The 17,855-nt window shown below is 45.0% G+C and overlaps 1 protein-coding gene across 1 annotated transcript in view; it reads left to right on the top strand.

The window, feature by feature from the left end:
* LOC122564423 (collagen alpha-6(VI) chain-like) overlaps positions 1-17,855 on the top strand; it is a 178,737-nt gene that overhangs the window by 46,479 nt on the left and 114,403 nt on the right. Inside the window, exons 6-8 of the mRNA XM_087978572.1 lie at positions 2,169-2,789; positions 8,788-9,348; positions 13,179-13,739. Coding sequence (XP_087834698.1) covers positions 2,169-2,789; positions 8,788-9,348; positions 13,179-13,739 — 1,743 coding nt within the window. The remainder of the gene's footprint in view (positions 1-2,168; positions 2,790-8,787; positions 9,349-13,178; positions 13,740-17,855) is intronic.

Genomic DNA, 17,855 nt, shown 5'->3' with positions numbered 1-17,855 from the left:
CCAGGGTAACCCCACCAGCCTCAGGCACATAATGAGCCTTAACCCTTTACAAATGCTGCAGCAAGATCAGATCTTCCCCAACTCTCAGCTCATTCATTATGCCCTTTCATTTTGACAGCCCTTCTTCATCCCCCAAGCCCTGCTTCATTTCCTCAGCTTTGTTTTATTTCTGTGGCTTTGCTTAACTCAACTCCCTCCCCGCTAAACCCAGTTTCACCACCTCCCCCCAGCTTCAGCCCCTCCCCCCTGCTTCACCCCCTCCCCCTGCTTCACCTCCTCCCCCCAGCTTCACTCCCTCCCCCCTGCTTCACCCCCTCCCCCCAGCTTCACTCCCTCCCCCCTGCTTCACCCCCTCCCCCCTAGCTTCAGTCCCTCCCCCAGCTTCACTCCCTCCCCCCGCCTCACCCCCTCCCCCTGCTTCGCTCCCTCCCCCCGCTTCACACCCTCCCCCCAGCTTCACCCCCTCCCCCTGCTTCAGCCCCTCCCCCAGCTTCACTCCCTCCCCCCGCTTCACCCCCTCTCCCTGCTTCGCTCCCTCCCCCCGCTTCACCCCCTCTCCCCGCTTCACCCCCTCCCAACTGCTTCATCCCCTCCCCCCTGCTTCCCCCCTCCCCCATGCTTCACCCCCTCCCAACTTTTCACCCCTCCCCCTGCTTCACTCCCTCTCCCAGCATCATTCCCTCCCCCAGCATCACTCTCTCTCCCCAGCATCACTCCCTCGCCCCAGCATTACTCCCTTCACCCTGCTTCACTCCCTCCGCCCAGCATCACTCCCTCCCCCCACCATCACTCCCTCCCCCCTGCTTCACTCCCTTCTCCCTGCTTCACTCCTTCCCCCCAGCATCACTCCTTCCCCCCAGCATCACTCCCTCCCCCCTGCTTCACTCCCTTCTCCCTTCCTCACTCCCTCCCCCCAGCATCATTCGCTCTCCCCAGCATCACTTCCTCGCCCTGCTTCACTCCCTCTCCCCAGCTTCACTCCCTCCCCCGCATCACTCCCTCTCCCCGCTTCACTCTCTCTCCCCAGCATCACTCCCTCTCCCCAGCATCACTCCTTCCCCCCAGCTTCATTCCCTCCCCCTGCATCACTCCCTTCACCCTGCTTCACTCCCTCTCCCTAGCATCACCCCTTCCCCCCAGCTTCACTCCCTCCCTCAGCATCACTCCCTCTCCCCAGCATCACTCCCTCCACCTGCTTCACTCCCTTCACCCTGCTTCACTCCCTCTCCCCAGCATCATTCCCTCTCCCCAGCATCACTCCCTCCCCCTGCATCACTCCCTTCACCCTGCTTCACTCCCTCTCCCTAGCATCACCCCTTCCCCCCAGCTTCACTCCCTCCCTCAGCATCACTCCCTCTCCCCAGCATCACTCCCTCTCCCCAGCATCACTCGCTCCCCTGCATCACTCCCTTCACCCTGCTTCACTCCCTCTCCCCAGCATTACTCCCTCTCCCCAGCATCACTCCCTTCATGCTGATTCACTCCCTCTCCCCTGCATCACTCCTTCCTCCAGCCTCACTTCCTCTCCCCAGCATCACTTCCTCTCCCCGCATCACTCCCTCCCCCCGGCATCACTCCCCCCCTGCATCACTCCCTTCACCCTGCTTCACTCCCTCCCCCAGCATCACTCCCTCCCTCCTGCTTCACTCCCTTCTCCCTTCTTCACTCCCTTCCCTTCCCCCCTCACCAAGCTTCCCCCCTCACCCCATTTCACTCCCCACATCCTGCTTCGGTCCCTCAGCCCAGCTTCACTACCTCAACCAGGCTTCTTCTCCCCCAGCCCTTGCTTTGCTTCACCTCTACTCCCATCAATTTCCGTCTTTATGCCCCAGTTTGGCTTGCTGTTCCCCCTTCCCCTTCATTCCTTCTTCAGGGTTAATTCATCAGTTGTTCTTCCTTCAGTACCCCCACTCTTCATTCCCTCGCCATAAACTTAGCTCCACTCATCTAGCCCTCAAAGGGCACTAATAGGACCTTAACATGTCATCAATGTTCAATAAGGAAAATAGCAGCTCACCACCACCTTCTCTCGGGCAACTAGGGTTGGGAAATAAATGCTGGCCAGCCGTGTCCAACAAGTGAGCAAAAAGAAAGTGCTGATTCTGGGAAGTTTCAATTAGCAAGAGATGTGTAGTGCTATTGTTATAATCTGTTTTCTTTTCCCTCAGTGTGTCAAACAGCTACTGTTGCTGATATTGTTTTTGTTGTGGATGAATCAAGTAGTATTGGAAAGTCAAACTTTCAACTGATCCGTCAGTTCCTTTACAATATTGTCAAAGTCTTGGATGTTGGACATGACAAGGTCCAAATTGGTTTGGTTCACTACAGCACACTTACAAATCCAAAGTTTCAACTGAACGATTTTCACGATAAGTCTGAAATCCTGACAAGGATCCAAAAACTACCGTATCAAGGAGGAGGAACTTACACAGGAGCAGCCATCGAATATGTCAAGCAGAGATACTTTGTCCCAGACTCTGGCAGCCGCATAAATCAAGGTGTTCCTCAGATCGCAATCGTGATCACTGACGGCAAATCCCAGGATGATGTGACCCATCCAGCCGTTGCCCTGCGGCGTTCTGGCGTCACAGTCTTTGCTTTTGGAATCAAAGACGCCAACGAGACCGAACTCCAAAATATCGCCTCATATCCTTCGAGAAGTTATGTTCAAATAGTCCAGGAATTTGACCAACTAAAGCGAATGGAGGAACTCATTCAGAAGAGGATTTGCAACGCGATACGTAACTCGATTTCGAAAGTTCCCGAGCAAATTGAGCAACTTCAACATGGTGAGATCTGTATTTTTATTTTTGTCAGTCGGTTTATTTTTTTTAGCTTGATTTGTGTGTTCACATGTAGAAGACAGAGACTTTAAGGTATTTTTTTGAACTGAATTGCAGTGTCGGTGGTGATCAAGTTGGTAATGCTTGCTCCCCTGATTCAGAAAATTCTAGATTCAACTCACAGTCCAGTGCATGAGCACAAAGATCTAGGCAGACATTCCAGTGCAGCACTGAGGAAGAGCTGCGTTAGTGCCACTCCAATGAGTTTAAACCAGGGTCTTGCCTGCTCACACATCATCAATAATTTACACGTACAAAAAGAAAGATCCCTTGGCATTATCCATACTGCCCTTGGGCCAATATTCACCCTTCATTCAACATCACAATACAGACCATATGGTCATTACTACATTGAGAGCTTGCTGATGATTGTTTGGTTGTTAGATTTACTACATTTCAACAGTCACTCCAATGCAAAAGTACTTCTTTGGCTATAAAGCACTTTGAGACAGTCATCGTGAAAGGCACTATGTAAATGCAATTCTATTTCAAATTATGTATTCTACAAAGTTAGAGATAAAAGCTACAGAAAATGGGGTAACTACCTTTTGCAGGAGCTGGGTATTACAGGTGGCAGCCCTTCTTCTCCCTGCTACCAGCCCAAAGAGGCAGCAGGGAACTCATTCCCTCTAGTGCCAGCTACCACACAGCTACTTAATACTCAAAGGAAGGGTAATTGACTGGAAGCAAGGTTTCTGCTTCCCCACCTCAGAAGCCTGTTGGCCAAACTGATCACCTGGCCACTCAGTAGTCCCAGATTCAAAGTCCTGCAGCCCGGATGGAGATCGTTGTGGGAGGCTTTGCAATGAGGACAAGAGAGGCAGTGGGAGGAGGGATTTTAGATCGAAAAGTCAAGTCGTGACAGAGCAGCACCCAAGGAAAAGGGGTGTGTGGGTAAGATCTCAGGGAGACCGGTATCGCCGGATGGAAGAAAGGGGTCCAGCGAGGAAGGCACACGTCCCTCAATCTGGCTGAGGCCCGAGCAGAGTGACCTCTCAAGCTTCAGCCGCCATCTCTGAGCTTCTCAAGCTTCAAGTATGGGATGGTGAAGGACCTGCCTTTGGCCTCAACTGTGCCCCATAAATTTGCCAACGTCGTGCAAGAGGGTAGAGGAAAAGCTGCCCAGGGAATTTTATGGGCCAACTCATATACGAACCTGGTTGGAGCAAATTACTGCAGATGCTTGAATCTGTACTGAAAACAAAAAAATGTTGGAGATCATGAAGAGTCATCTAGACTCGAGAACGTTAGCTTGCTGTCTCTCCATGGATGCTGTCTGACCCACTGTGATCGCCAGCATTTTTTTGTTTTCATCTACAAATGTGCTGGCAGCTGGATCAAATTCTGCCCCGAGTCAATCCCGTTACCCTTACTTGGCTAAGCGTAGAGTAGAGCAAGGAATCCACTTCCACGTTTAATAGTAGAACATTATCATTTCTCAGAGCAGACATTGTTCTGACCTACACCTGAAATTTCTGAAATTTCACACAATAAGGTCCCGTAAAGAAGCCAAATTGTAGTCATTTTGGGTGAGGTCTAAGGCAACCAATAGAAATCCTCTATTCTGCTAGAAAGTAACGTCATGAAATATTTATTCCACTCAAGAGGGGAGATGGAACCTTGGTTTAACATTTCCTCAAAAGGACAACATCTCCAAGTTGCAGTAGTTTCTCAGAAACCAGTGGTCTGTTGTGTACTGCATTTTCTATAGAACTGTACTTATTATCAAATTGGAGTGTCAGCCTCAATGAGCTCTTCAAGCCTTGGAAGTGTGTTTCGAACATATAATCTTCTGATTCTGATGCTATTGCTACAAATGTTGAATCATGGCTGATACAAAAGGTGCCTCAACATCTTTCCCCTTTACATTTACCTTCAGCATGTAATTCTGTTCATGCTGACTGGAAAGCCAGGGGGTGACTTCATTCACAGTTTGAACTTTGCAATTTGAACTTGAATCTTCTTGCACTAAATCATTTGAAGATGTTCTTGTGTTCTATGTTTTGAATTATTGCTTAGTTTATTTTATTCTTACGTAGGACGTAGGCATCACTAACATTGTTGCCCATTCCTTTTTGCCTTTGAGCTGACTGGCTCTCTAGGCCATTACCAGCAGGCAGTTGAGAATCAACCATGTTGCTCTGGGTCTGGGGTCCTATGTGGGTCTGGCCAGATAAGGACGGCAGATTTCCTTTCCGAAAGGACATTAGTTAACTAGATATTTTTAAATGACAATCAACATGGTGACCTTCAAACTAACATTTTATTCTAAAGTCTCATTGGATTAAAATTTCACCAGCTGCCATGGTGGGATTTAGAACATTAACCTGAGATTCTGAATTACTAGTGCAGTGATGTTATCATTACACCACCCCTTGAACCCAGGATTTCTGACCGAGAGGCAGAGATACTACCACTGCATCATAACAAGCCTCCCAACCAGAGCTTTAGTGTGTTTATTTCTATGGAACTCAATTTATTGTTAATCAACCTGTTCAGAGATGTTAGTACACCACATTTTGGAGCAGGTGAGACTTGTACCTGGGTCTGTTGACTCAGAATAGGGACATTACCATTGCACCAAGAACCCATTGTGGAGTTCAACTTATTTTTCTCATCAATCTGTTCAGAGATCTTATACACACCTCTGGAGCAGGTGGAACTTGAACCCAGGTCACCAGGCTCAGAGGGAGGGACACCACCACTACACCACAAGAGGGCTTCCTAATGTGGAGCTCAAGAGAGTCCCCAGTTAATGATCACTGCATACACACAATTTAGTGTAAGTAACAAACCAACATATCAGATCAAACATTTGCCACCTTATCACACGGTCCTGAATAGTGGTGAACGATTAGACAACTAAACAGAGGAGAAGATCACAAATATCCTCAACCTCAAGGAGGCAGAAACCCAGCCCAGCATTGGGCAAAAATAAAATTAACTCCCGCCCCCCGATTTCAATCAAAAGTGCAGAGTGGATGATCTATCTCAGATTCCTCCTTGATATGCTCAAGAGGTCAGATATCAATCTTCAGCCAATTGAATTAATTTCATGTGGAGCAATTGCAAGTATTGAATGCAGCAATAACTATTGACACTAATAAGAGCTAGTCTGCATTACTGAAGATTTCCTCTAGCACTAGCTGTCGTTTTATCTACATTGTTTCAGTACAGCTGTAGTGTTGGCAGCTTTTGATAAAGGGGAAAGTATATTCTGTCCAAAGAGGTAGAAAAAATTCAATTCAGCCAATTACCATCCCATCAATCTACATTCATTTTTACAGTTCTAACAAGTAACACTTGCATCAAATAACGGTCTGACTAATATTTAGTTTGTATTTTGCCAAGACATCTGACCTCATTACAGTCTTGTAAGCACATCCAGATATGGAGAAAAGAACTGTATTCAAGAGGGAAATGAGGTAATGTTTGAGATCAAGCCAGTTTTAAACCAAGTTTGATTCCAAGATGCTTTAGCAAACTTAAGTCAGTGGAAATCAGGGACAAAATTCTCCAATAGCTGGTGTCATACCCAGAAAGTTGTGGTTGTTGGAGGATAATTATCCCAGCCCCAATATATTGCTGTAGAATAGTGTCCTGGGAGAAATGAAATCAACATATTTTATAAATCAGCATCCCACCTTTATAAGGTAAGAATTGCAAATAATTGCTGTGACTGTACAATGTTCAGTTCTGATCAGACTCTAAGACATTGGAATACTCCATGTCCAAATGCAATAATATCTGGATAGTATTCATACTTGGGCTGATAATTAGCAAGTTACATCGTTGCACTAAAATGTCCAGAAATGACCGTTTCCCAGAAAAAACTTATGATCGTAAGCAGCTTTTTTTTCATTGAACCCCAAATGTCAAAACTGAATTTGACCAGCCATATAAATACTGTAGCTATTAGAACAGGTAATGGGATGGGAATACAGTACCGTATAACTTAGCTCTCAACTCCCAAATCATTGCCCATATCTACATGGCACAAGTTAGAAATGTGATTAAGTAATCTCCACTTGCCTGGATGTTGCAATTGCAATAACATTTGAAGAGCTTGGCACCATCAAGTACCAAGAAGCCTGTTTGTTTGGCACCACATCCACCACAGAAATAGTCACACTCTCCACCACCATTGATGTATAGTGGCCATATATAAGATACCCTGCAGGAAGTCTTCAATTATCCTTTGACAGCACCTTCCAAATACATAGCCTATGCCATTTGGAGGGCCAGCAGACACATGGGAACATGTAGGTGAAAGTGAGGACTGCAGATACTGGAGATTAGAGTTGAAAGTGTGGTGCTGGAAAAGCACAGCAGGTCAGGCAGCATCTGAGGAGCAGGAAAATTGATGTTTCAGGCAAAAGCTCTTCATCAGGAATGAGGATTCCTCATTCCGGATGAAGGGCTTTTGCCCAAAACGTCGATTTTTCTGCTCATTGGATGCTACCTGACCTGCTGTGCTTTTCCAGCACCAACTTTCAACATGGGAACACATGTCAAATTCCCATCAACCACATATCATCCTCACTTGGAATGATTATTAAACAAAAAAAATTAGAACCCCCTTTCTGACTTCTCTATCTACCCCAAATTGTCTATGGCTTTCCAATTAGATAGCTCACTACAACCTTCACAAAAGAAATGGTGAACTTTCCAGTGACATTTACATTCTAACAAATGGATAAAAAAATAGATATGGAGTGAATACATTTTCACTCTTTAGAAAAAGAGCATAAGGGTTCACGGAATCCCTACAGTATGAAAGAAGACCATTCAGCCCATACTGACTCTCCAAAGGGCATTCAACCCAAACTCACCCATTTCTGTAACCCTGCAATTCCCATCGCTAATCCGCCTAGCCTACACATCCCTGGACACTATGTACAACTTAGAATGGTCAATCCACCTAACCTGCACATCTTCGGACTATGGGAGGAAACCTTTGCAGACACAGGGAGACAATGCAAACTCCACACAGACAGTGGCCCAAGACTGGGATTAAACTTGGGTCCCTAGTAGTGTGAGGCTGGAGTGCTAACCATTGAGCCACTTTGCTACCCCAAACTAGCTTTGGCAACATTCTCTATGAGTAAATGAGTTTCATGTACAAGAGTATTCTGGGCTACTCAGAGACGGCCAGCTGTTAAAACTTGGGTCCTGTTTGTAGTACTAGAGTTTATAGGTAGTCCAATGATATTACAGAACTTGATGGACACAAAAGTCTACCAAAGTATAAAGGAATTGTCTGTTTGCTGGGAATTCAGCTACAAGTAACAGATATTGATGCAAATTGATATCTGCTGCAAATTGAAAACCATCATTTGATTCCTCCAAATGTGGCCAATTAGCCACATAGTCTTGCTCCATGATTCAATGAGAACATGGTTGACTGTTTCACTTAACGCTATTTTCCTGCACTATCCCCTTATCCATTGACATCTTTTGCAAAGGTGGTTTGAAATTATCTGTTAATATTTTGGCAAATTGCTACTTTTTAAATCATTGCACTGTCAACTTTCTTAAACTTCAGGAACTTTGCAAAATGAATATGCTACCCAAAAAGTTCTAATCATAGAGCTCTATTTTCTCCTGCAGATATATGTTTATATTATAAGTTTTTTATTACATTACATAATACATTAACATTAACAGTTGCATTAACAATAAGGTATTCTAATAATGAGGATCCTCCAGCAAACAATAATTAGAATATAATATTAAATGGGCATCAAAATGCTGCTCAGGCAGCATCCGAGGACAGGCACCTGTCCTCGGATGCTGCCTGAATTGCTGTGCTCTTCCAGCACCACTGATCCAGAATCTGGTTTCCGGCATCTGCAGTCATTGTTTTTACCCCATCAAAATGCTGCTGTATAGTCCAGCTGTGTTTTTTTCCTAATAACTGAAGCAATGCTCCTTTCTCTTTCAGGCTGTTCTGAAACTGAAGAAACTGATGTCTTCTTCCTAGTTGATGGCTCAAGCAGCATATTGCCTGAGAACTTCCAAGATTTGAAAAGATTCCTGGTCGAGGTAGTAAGCCTCTTCACAGTTGGTGCTAACCAGGTTCGTTTTGGTGTTGTGCAGTATGCAGATGGTCCACAAACTGAATTGGAAATCACTCAGTATACCAGCAAAACAAGATTAATACAGGCAATTAAGCGCATTGCTCAAGTCGGCGGGGGCACTAGGACAGGCCAAGCATTGACCTATATGAAGAATTTCATCAGTAAAGCAGAACAAAGCCGACCAGCTAGTGTGCAGCGTTTCCTGATCACCCTCACAGATGGACAGTCAGCAGATGATGTAGCTAGACCTGCTGCAGAAATAAGGCAACAAGGGGTCACTGTCTATGCCATTGGTGTCGGAGCTGCAAAAGAAAATGAACTACAACTCATTGCTGGTGCTGATGAAAGAGTTTTTTACACAAGAAGCTTTGATACATTGACACACATGAAAAACAGAGTGGTCCGGGATATTTGTTCAAAGGAAGGTAAGAATTCCTACATCCTCCCTGAGTGATCAGCATTTTAAACGTTATGCATGGACTGTAATCTTCCCTGTGAACACATTTCCTTATCATTATTAGAGATGAGTTAATTGCTGTTTTGATCTTTTCGGTTAACAACATCAGAAAGCACTAAATTGCACATTTCAAGTTGAAACTGATGAGCAATTTACTTGTTAAATCTTTTTAAGAGTTAAATTTGCAAAATTGCTACATTATGCATGAATTGGAATCCTCCCTGTGAACACATTTCTTTATCATTATTATAGATGAGTTAATTGCTGTTTTGATCTTTTTGGTTAACAACATCAGAAACCACTAAATTGCACATTTCAAGTTGAAACTGATGAGCAATTTACTTGTTAAATCTTTTTAAGAGTTAAATTTGCAAAATTGCTACATTATGCATGAATTGGAATCCTCCCTGTGAACACATTTCTTTATCATTATTATAGATGAGTTAATTGCTGTTTTGATCTTTTTGGTTAACAATATAAGAAACCACAAAATTGCACATTTCAAGTTGAAACTGGTGAGCAATTTACTTGTTAAATCTTTTTAAGAGTTAAGTTTGCAAAATTGTTTCTTTCTTTCATTGTTCATTGGATTTTACACTTGTGTACAGTGGGAAACAATGATGATCTAACTTTGCATATCTGTGTAATCCATTAGTGTCTTGCCAACTATCGAGGAAGGATCAGGAGGAACAGATGGAATTGTAATGATTTAATCCCTATCCATTGAATTGAATCTCAGAGATACAAAATACTGCAGATGCTGGAATCCAAGATAGACAAGCAGGAGGCTGGAAGAACACAGCAAGCCAGTCAGCGTCAGGAGGTGGAGAAGTCAACATTTCAGGTGCAACCCTTGTTCAGGACTGAGGAAGGGTTACACCCGAAACGCACACTTTTCCATATCCTGATGCTGCCTTGCTAGCAGTGTTCTTCCAGCCTCCTGCTTGTCTATGTTGAATTGAACCTTGGCGTGATCTCAGAGTGGATTAACTCCAATTTCTGTATATTATTAATTCTAGAAAAAGGCTTGATTATTTGTCAAAAGAGAGCATAGTTTTGCAGTAGTGGAGGAGTTCCAGGAGGTCCATCTACAGAGAGCTTCCATCGCTGGAATATGATCTACAAAACAATTTAATCTACAGTGTTGAACTAAATAGGTACCTGTGAGTGACACATCATTGGAGAATTTGTGAAGTTGTGTGTGTTCCTGCAGATTAAAATACGAATTGAAATTGAGGGCTGAATTTGACCAAAAATCAACTAAGTGTCAACTTTGAGGAGTTTCATAGAAGGTCTTCCTCTGTGAGCTCTAGCAAATTTCCTGACACAGCTCTCCACTGCTCACCTTAACAAGTAAACATTAGACATCTGTGGCACCCTGCTCATGTTATCGTGTATTCTCCAGCAGCAAAAGTACTCATCACTGCCAGGAACTTCCTGGATTTTCAGGGGCAGTGCCATATTGAAAACTCAACTGTGCACCAGGTCACCACGCCAGCCATGACCAGCCCTTCACTGGGCATATTGAGTAACAGAAAAACTTCTGAGCAACATAGTTGGCATGGGTGACATTTCTTTCCAAATGCAAGATCATAATCATAAATGAATTGCTATTTTTCATCATCACCTGTCTCATAAACTATCCTTTCAGCAGCAGATATAACAATCAAGCTACACAGGTTAACCTTCCTTTGGGCAGCATTGTGTCTATGCTTGGCCTCAGTCAAAGGATTGCATAACTGAGTCATCAGCCATAGATGCAGAGGGTAGCACTTAGCTCCCAGTTAGGATCCTTGTGAGGCATCCAACCATTCTATTGCTGAAACCTGCTGCATTAAGAGGTAGTGTTGCCAGTGTGACGTGTGTACATGTCGCTCTACACAGTGGGAAAGCTGACTACCTAGGCTGCAGCACTGACTTCATCAAGAAAAAAACAAGATGACGTGGGTGCATTCTAGCACAACTTACATCAGTAATAGTCTTGATACATTTATGGGATGAGGGTCATGTCACACCACTCGGGTAATCACTGGATCTGTGGAAGCAACCAATTGCATAAAACATTAGCGCAGTTGTTACCTTGAAGGCTACTAGGTTACAATGGCCGTCTACCCCTTCAGCTCACAGTCCTACCCCAATTACATATTTGCTTCTTTGGATTTCTTCTGGCCCATGATCCCCTGCCTGGCTGGTCATGTATGTCATGGAAGCCATCTTGTTCTGGTCAGCAGACCATGAACTTGCCAACTGGATACAAAATTGGCTCACAGATAAAAGATAGAGGGTGGTGGTTGAGGGTTGCTTTTCAGACTGAAGGTCTGTGACCAGCGGTGTGAGGCAAAGCTGAGTCCACTGCTTTTTGTCATTTATGTAAATGATTTGGATGTGAATATAGGAAGTATGATTAGTAAGTTTGCAGATGACACCAAATTGGTAGTGTAATGGACAACGAAGAAGGTTACCTTAGAGTTCAAAGAGACCTTGATCAGATGGGCCAATGGGCTGAGGAGTAGCAGATGGAGTTTATTCTAGATAAATTTGAGGTGCTACAGTTTGGAAAGGCAAATCAGGGCAGGACTTATACACTTAATGGTAAGGTCTTGGGGAGTGTTTCTGAACAAAGAGATCTTGGAGTGCAGGTTCATAGTTCCTTGAAAGTGGAACTGCAGGTTGACAAAATAGTGAAGAAAGTGATTGGTATCCTTGCCTTTATTAGTCAGTGCATTGAGTATAATAGTTGGGAGGTCATGTTGCGGTTGTACAGGATATTGGTTAGGCCACTTTTGGAATATTGAGTTCACTTCTGATCTCCCTGCTATTGGAAAGATGCTGTTAATCTTGAAAGGGTTCAGAAAAAAATTACAAGGATGTTGCCAGGGTTGGAGAGTTTGAAATACAGGCTGAATGGGCAGGGGTTATGTTCCATGGAGCATTGGAGGCTGAGGGGTGACCTTATGGAGGTTTATAAAATCATGAGGGGTATGGATAGGGTGAATTATCAAGGTCTGTTCCCAGGGTAGGCGAGTCAAAAGTTAGAGGGCGTAGGTTTAGGGGGAGAGGGGAAAGATTTAAAAGGGGCCTAAAGAGAACTTTTTCACGCAGAGAATAGTGCATGTATGGAATGAACTGCCAGAAGAAGTGATGGAGGCTGGGACAATGATAACATTTAAAAGGCAACTAGATGGACATAAAAATAGGAACGGTTTTAGAGGGATGTGGGCCAAATGCTGGCAAATGGGACGAGAGTAATTTAGGATATCTAGTGAGCATGGATGAGTTGGACCAAAGGGCTTTGTTCTGCAAATGGACCAGTCACCTTGAGTTAAAGGATGACTTCCACAGCTGGCAAATTTATCAGGATGGGGCTGGAAGGAAGCAGGATCCAAAGAGGTGAGTCAATCCTCCTGTTTTAACACCCTCTTCCATCCTGGTTTCACCATAAACTGTGTGGAGTAAAATTAAGGACTGAGTGCCATCATCTTCTGACCCAGTATATCTTCCTGTGTTTGTGTTGTTGTTCTTTATTGTTATTGTTCTTTGTTGGACAGGTGATTGCAATCCCAATAATTGTGAAAACACTTTTTTTCCTTACTGGTAGGACATTTCCTCCTTTATCACGCCACCAACAAAATGACCTTTCCTTAAAATATATTCATTTGCGTGATAAGACTTCAAAACTGATGCATTGCACTTCACAGAGTTTGTCACTCATCTCCACAGTGTTCCCAATGTATCGGTTCCCTCCCAGCAATGGAATAAAGGTGAAAACTAACTTCTGCTATGATCTGTTTCTTTCAGTCTGCAGTCAGCTTGACCGAGTCGACATCATCTTCCTCATTGATTCATCAGGAAGCATACAGGCTGAAGATTTTGCGCATATGAAAAAAGTAATGACTGATTTTGTTGATAAAACCAACTTGGGATTAGATAAAGTTCACATTGGTTTGCTCCAATTTAGCTCCAGACCCAAAGCTGAGTTCCAACTGAATGTCCACTCAGTAAAAGCTGATCTAAACACAGCGATTGGAAACATACAGCAGCTGGGAGGGGGAACTCTCACAGGTAAAGCACTGACCTTCACAGCGAATTACTTTGATAAAGCTAAAGGAGGTCGCCCCGATGTTCCACAGTACCTCATAGTGATAACTGATGGAGAGGCACAGGATGAGGTCCTTAAACCAGCAAAAGCCATAAGGGATAAAGGCGTCACCGTGTTCGCTGTGGGCGTATTCAATGCTAACAGCACGCAGCTTCTGGAAATTGCAGGAGAACCAGAAAAAGTCTACTATGTTGAAGATTTCGAATCACTGGAAGAAACAGAACAGCAATTATTGTGGGAGATTTGTAGCTCACATAAAGGTACGTAAACCTTTACAGATTATGTTAAAGACTATGAGGGGCTGATGGGACAACTTGAAGACTGAGTGGCAACCTGGTTTATCTGAGTGAGCCTTCACCAGCCCATTATTGGGAATAGTCTTTCATTAGACCAAAGTCTAGAAAAGTTTATATTTTATCATTCAGTGATAATATGGGTTACCAACGGTAATGGTCAGGTCATACAAACATGTAACACAGAAGCAGACAGGAGCCCATTCAGTCCCTCAAGTCTACTTTGCTGTTCACTAAGATCATGACTCATCTGGCTGTGTTTCGAATTCTGCATTCCTGTCTATCTCCTGTAAGTTTTGATATCCTTGCCTATCAAGAATCTATCTACCTCTGCCTTAAAAATATTCAATCACTCCGCCTCCACTACCCTCTTAGACAGTGAGTTTCAATGACACACCACCCTCTGGGAGTAAAAAATCCTCATCACTGTCAGGAAAGAACATTCCTAATTTTGAAACCATATCAATTGGTCCTGGTTGTACCCTCAAAGAAAGCATCCTTTCAGCATCCACCTTATCAAGATCATTCAGCATTTCATACCCTTTAATCATCACCCTTCACTCTTCTAAGCCCAACCAATCTATCTATTCTCAAAGGACAATCTACACAAACCAAGTGTTAGTCTACTAAATCTAGGTCCTCAGGTATAGTCACAGTTCATGAACATGCTTGTCCTTTGATATTCCTAAATTAGTTTGTGAAATAATTGTACAGAGGCTAGAATCCCATCACCAACCCAGCCTTTGTTTACTTGCAGCCAGCCAGCCCAGACTCAGTGCCCTAAAGTGAGGAGACTCTAAATCTCCTATTTATATTTCCTTCCTTTTTTAAAAATTTTAAAACCCCACACAGCAGTAGACCTCCTGTTCATATTTTTTTACTTTTGTTCTCTTCCCCCACACTACCGCCTAACAGCACTAGTGCTTATTTTTCCCCAGTACCCATGTCGTGTGGGTGCAGGTGTAGGATTCAGTGAAGAACAACTAGTGCATATATTTTTATTTATAAACATACAAAGGAAAAAGCACCAGAGTGGCCAAAGACAAGTAGTGCCCCTCTCATCAAAGGGCAATGCTGCTTGATCAAATAGGTGAAGGGGAGGGCAGGGATTAAATCAAAATAGAGTTGGAGGGGGAAATAAAACACTCCACTCCCTGTGGTGCCCACCTCTCCCTGAACAACTCAAGGGTGTTGATGGACATCACATGCTCCTTCTCCAGAGACACCCGGGCTCAGACGTAACCACGGAAGAGGGGCTGGCAATCGGCCATAGCGACCCTTCCACAGCCCGCTTCCTGAACTTGTTAATGGCCAGTTTAGCCAGGCCCAGGAGCAGACCCACGAGGGCGTCCTCAGGCCTGCCCTTCCTCCTTCGCACCGCGTACCCAAGGTCAGGAGCTTGGGACTGAAGTCCAACCAAAAACAGAGGAGAAGGTTTTTAAAACAATCACAAAGGGAGTGTACGCTCCCACAGCCAATATATACATGGTGCATGGACTCCACAGCATCACAGAACAGGCACTTGGCTGGGAGTCCGTGAACCACCACAAGCTGTGTTTGCAGGGGACCACTGCGTGAAGCACCCTCCACCCCAGATCCCTGAGAGAAAGGAGGAGGACTCCGATGTAGAGAGCCTTCCACTGGGCATCTTCACCAACCAGTGGCAAATGGGCACACCAGGGCGAGTCTGGGCGGTGATCTCCTGTTTATGTATTTTTTATTTTTTTAACTGAGGAGCTTCTAAGTTCTCTGTTTATATATTTTCCCCACCCCCACACTATCAACCAACCGCGGTAGTGCTTACTTTTCCCCAGCACCCATGTTGTGTGCGTGCAGGTGTGAGATACAGTGAAAGACACAAGGTGTACAAATCTTTATTCAATTTCCACCACCAGGAAGAAAGGAAACACTAGGGTGATCAGTGACAGGGATTAAATGAAAAAAGAGTTGGAGGGGGAAATAAAACTCTCCACTCCCTGTGGTTCCCACCTCTCCCTGAACAGCTCAGGGGAGTTGGTAGACACTGCGTGCTCCTTCTTCAGAGACACCCGAGCTCTAATGTAACCACGGAAGAGGGGCAGGCAATCGGCCCTAATGACTCCCTCCATGGCCCACTGCCTGGACCTGTTTACGGCCAGTTTGACCAGGCCCAGGAGCAGACCCACGAGGAGGTCTTCAGACCTGCCCTCCCTCCTCCGTACCGGGTGCCCAAAGATCAGGAGCGTGGGACTGAATTGCAAAGAAAAGCAGAGGAGGAGGTTTTTGAGAAAATCAAAAAGGGAGTACAAAAGCCCACACCCAATATACACGTGGTCCACAGACTCCTCAGCGCCACAGAACAAGCGGTTGGGCTGAGAGTCCGTTAACCACTGCAATCTGCGGCTGCAGGGGACCGCTGTGTGCATCACCCTCCACCCCAGATCTCCGAGAGAAAGGGGGAGGACTCCCGCGTAGAGAGCCCTCCGCTGGGCATCCTCACTGCCCGGTGGCAAATGGGTATGCTAGGGCATGTCCAGGCAGTGATCTGCTGTTTATATTTTTTTGTGGAGAGATCTTGACACTGATCCACCTTCCTCAGAGCCAGCTCTCAGAGTGAACCGAACCTCTGACACTCCTGCTTTTTTTAATTTTTAAAAAATTTATTTTCATTTTTCTTTTTTCCTTTTTTTCCCCCACACTACCGCCTAACTGCGGTAGTGCTTATTTTTTCCCCAGCACCCATGGTGTGTGTGTGCAGGTGTGAGACACAGTGAAAGACACAAAGTGCACGAATCTTTATTCAATTTCCACCACCAGGAAGATAGGAAAACACCCGAGTGGCCAGTGACAAGCACTGCCCTTCACATCAAAGGGCAATGCTTTTTGATCAAAACAGTGAAGGGGAGGGTAGGGATTAAATCAAAATAGAGTTGGAGGGAGAAATGATGCACTTCACTCCCTGTGGCGCCCACCTCTCCCTGAACAACTCCAGGGTGTTGGTGGACACCACGTGCTCCTTCTCCAAGGACACCCGGGCCCTAACGTAACCACGGAAGAGGGCAGGCAGTTGGCCCTAACAACCCCCTCCACGACCCGCTGCCTGGACATGTTGATGGCCAGTTTGGCCAGGCCCAGGAGCAGACCCACGAGGAGGTCTTCAGACCTGCCCCTCCCTCCTCCATACCGAAGATCAGGAGCGTGGGACTGAAGTGCAGCCAAAAGCAGAGGAGGAGGTTTTTGAGAAAATCAAAAAGGGAGTACAAACAGTTGGGCTGGGAGTCCATGAACCACGGCAATCTGCGGTTGCAGGGGACCGCTGCGTGCAGCACCCTCCACCCCAGATCTCTGAGAGAAAGGGGGAGGACTCCCGCGTAGAGAGCCCTCCACTGGGGATCCCCACCGCCCGGTGGCAAATGCGCATGCTAGGGCATGTCCAGGTGGTGATCTGCTGTTTAAAATTTTTTTTTCTTTTTCTTTTTTTATATATTAACCCCCACACTACCGCCTAACCGTGGTAGTGCCTATTTTTTCCCCATGCTGTGTGTGTGCAGGTGTGAGACACAGTGAAAGACACAAAGTGCATGAATCTTTATTCAATTTCCACCACCAGGAAGATAGGAAAAAACCCGGGTGGCCAGTGACAAATCTGCTGTTTATATTTTTTTTATTAACCCCCCCACACTACCGCCTAACCGCGGTAGTGCTTATTTTATCCCCAGCACCCATGGTGTGTGTGTGCAGGTGTAAGACACAGTGAAAGACACAAAGTGCACAAATCTTTATTCAATTTCCACCACCAGGAAGATAGGAAAACACCCGGGTGGCCAGTGACAAATCTACTGTTTATATTTTTCCTTATTTTTTTCTTTTTTTTCTTTTTTTTAAATTTTCTACTGTTTATATTTAGTCAGCCAGGTCTTCCTGATTGGAGCATATTAACAGCTCCAATCAAAGATCTCGTAGTCAACAACGTCCATCTGGTTCCATTCACTACAATTGTTGGAATTAAGCTGTCAATGTTAACTCTATCATTAACCACACACACAAACACACACACTGACAGCATGCTGAAAACAACTGTAAATCTTTTACCGAATGTAAGTC

The sequence above is a fragment of the Chiloscyllium plagiosum genome, unplaced genomic scaffold (assembly GCF_037043375.1).
Source record: "Chiloscyllium plagiosum isolate Xiang-an unplaced genomic scaffold, Cpla_swu_hap1 HiC_scaffold_34, whole genome shotgun sequence".
NCBI lineage: Eukaryota > Metazoa > Chordata > Chondrichthyes > Orectolobiformes > Hemiscylliidae > Chiloscyllium > Chiloscyllium plagiosum.
This window is presented reverse-complemented; position numbering and strand designations above follow the sequence as displayed.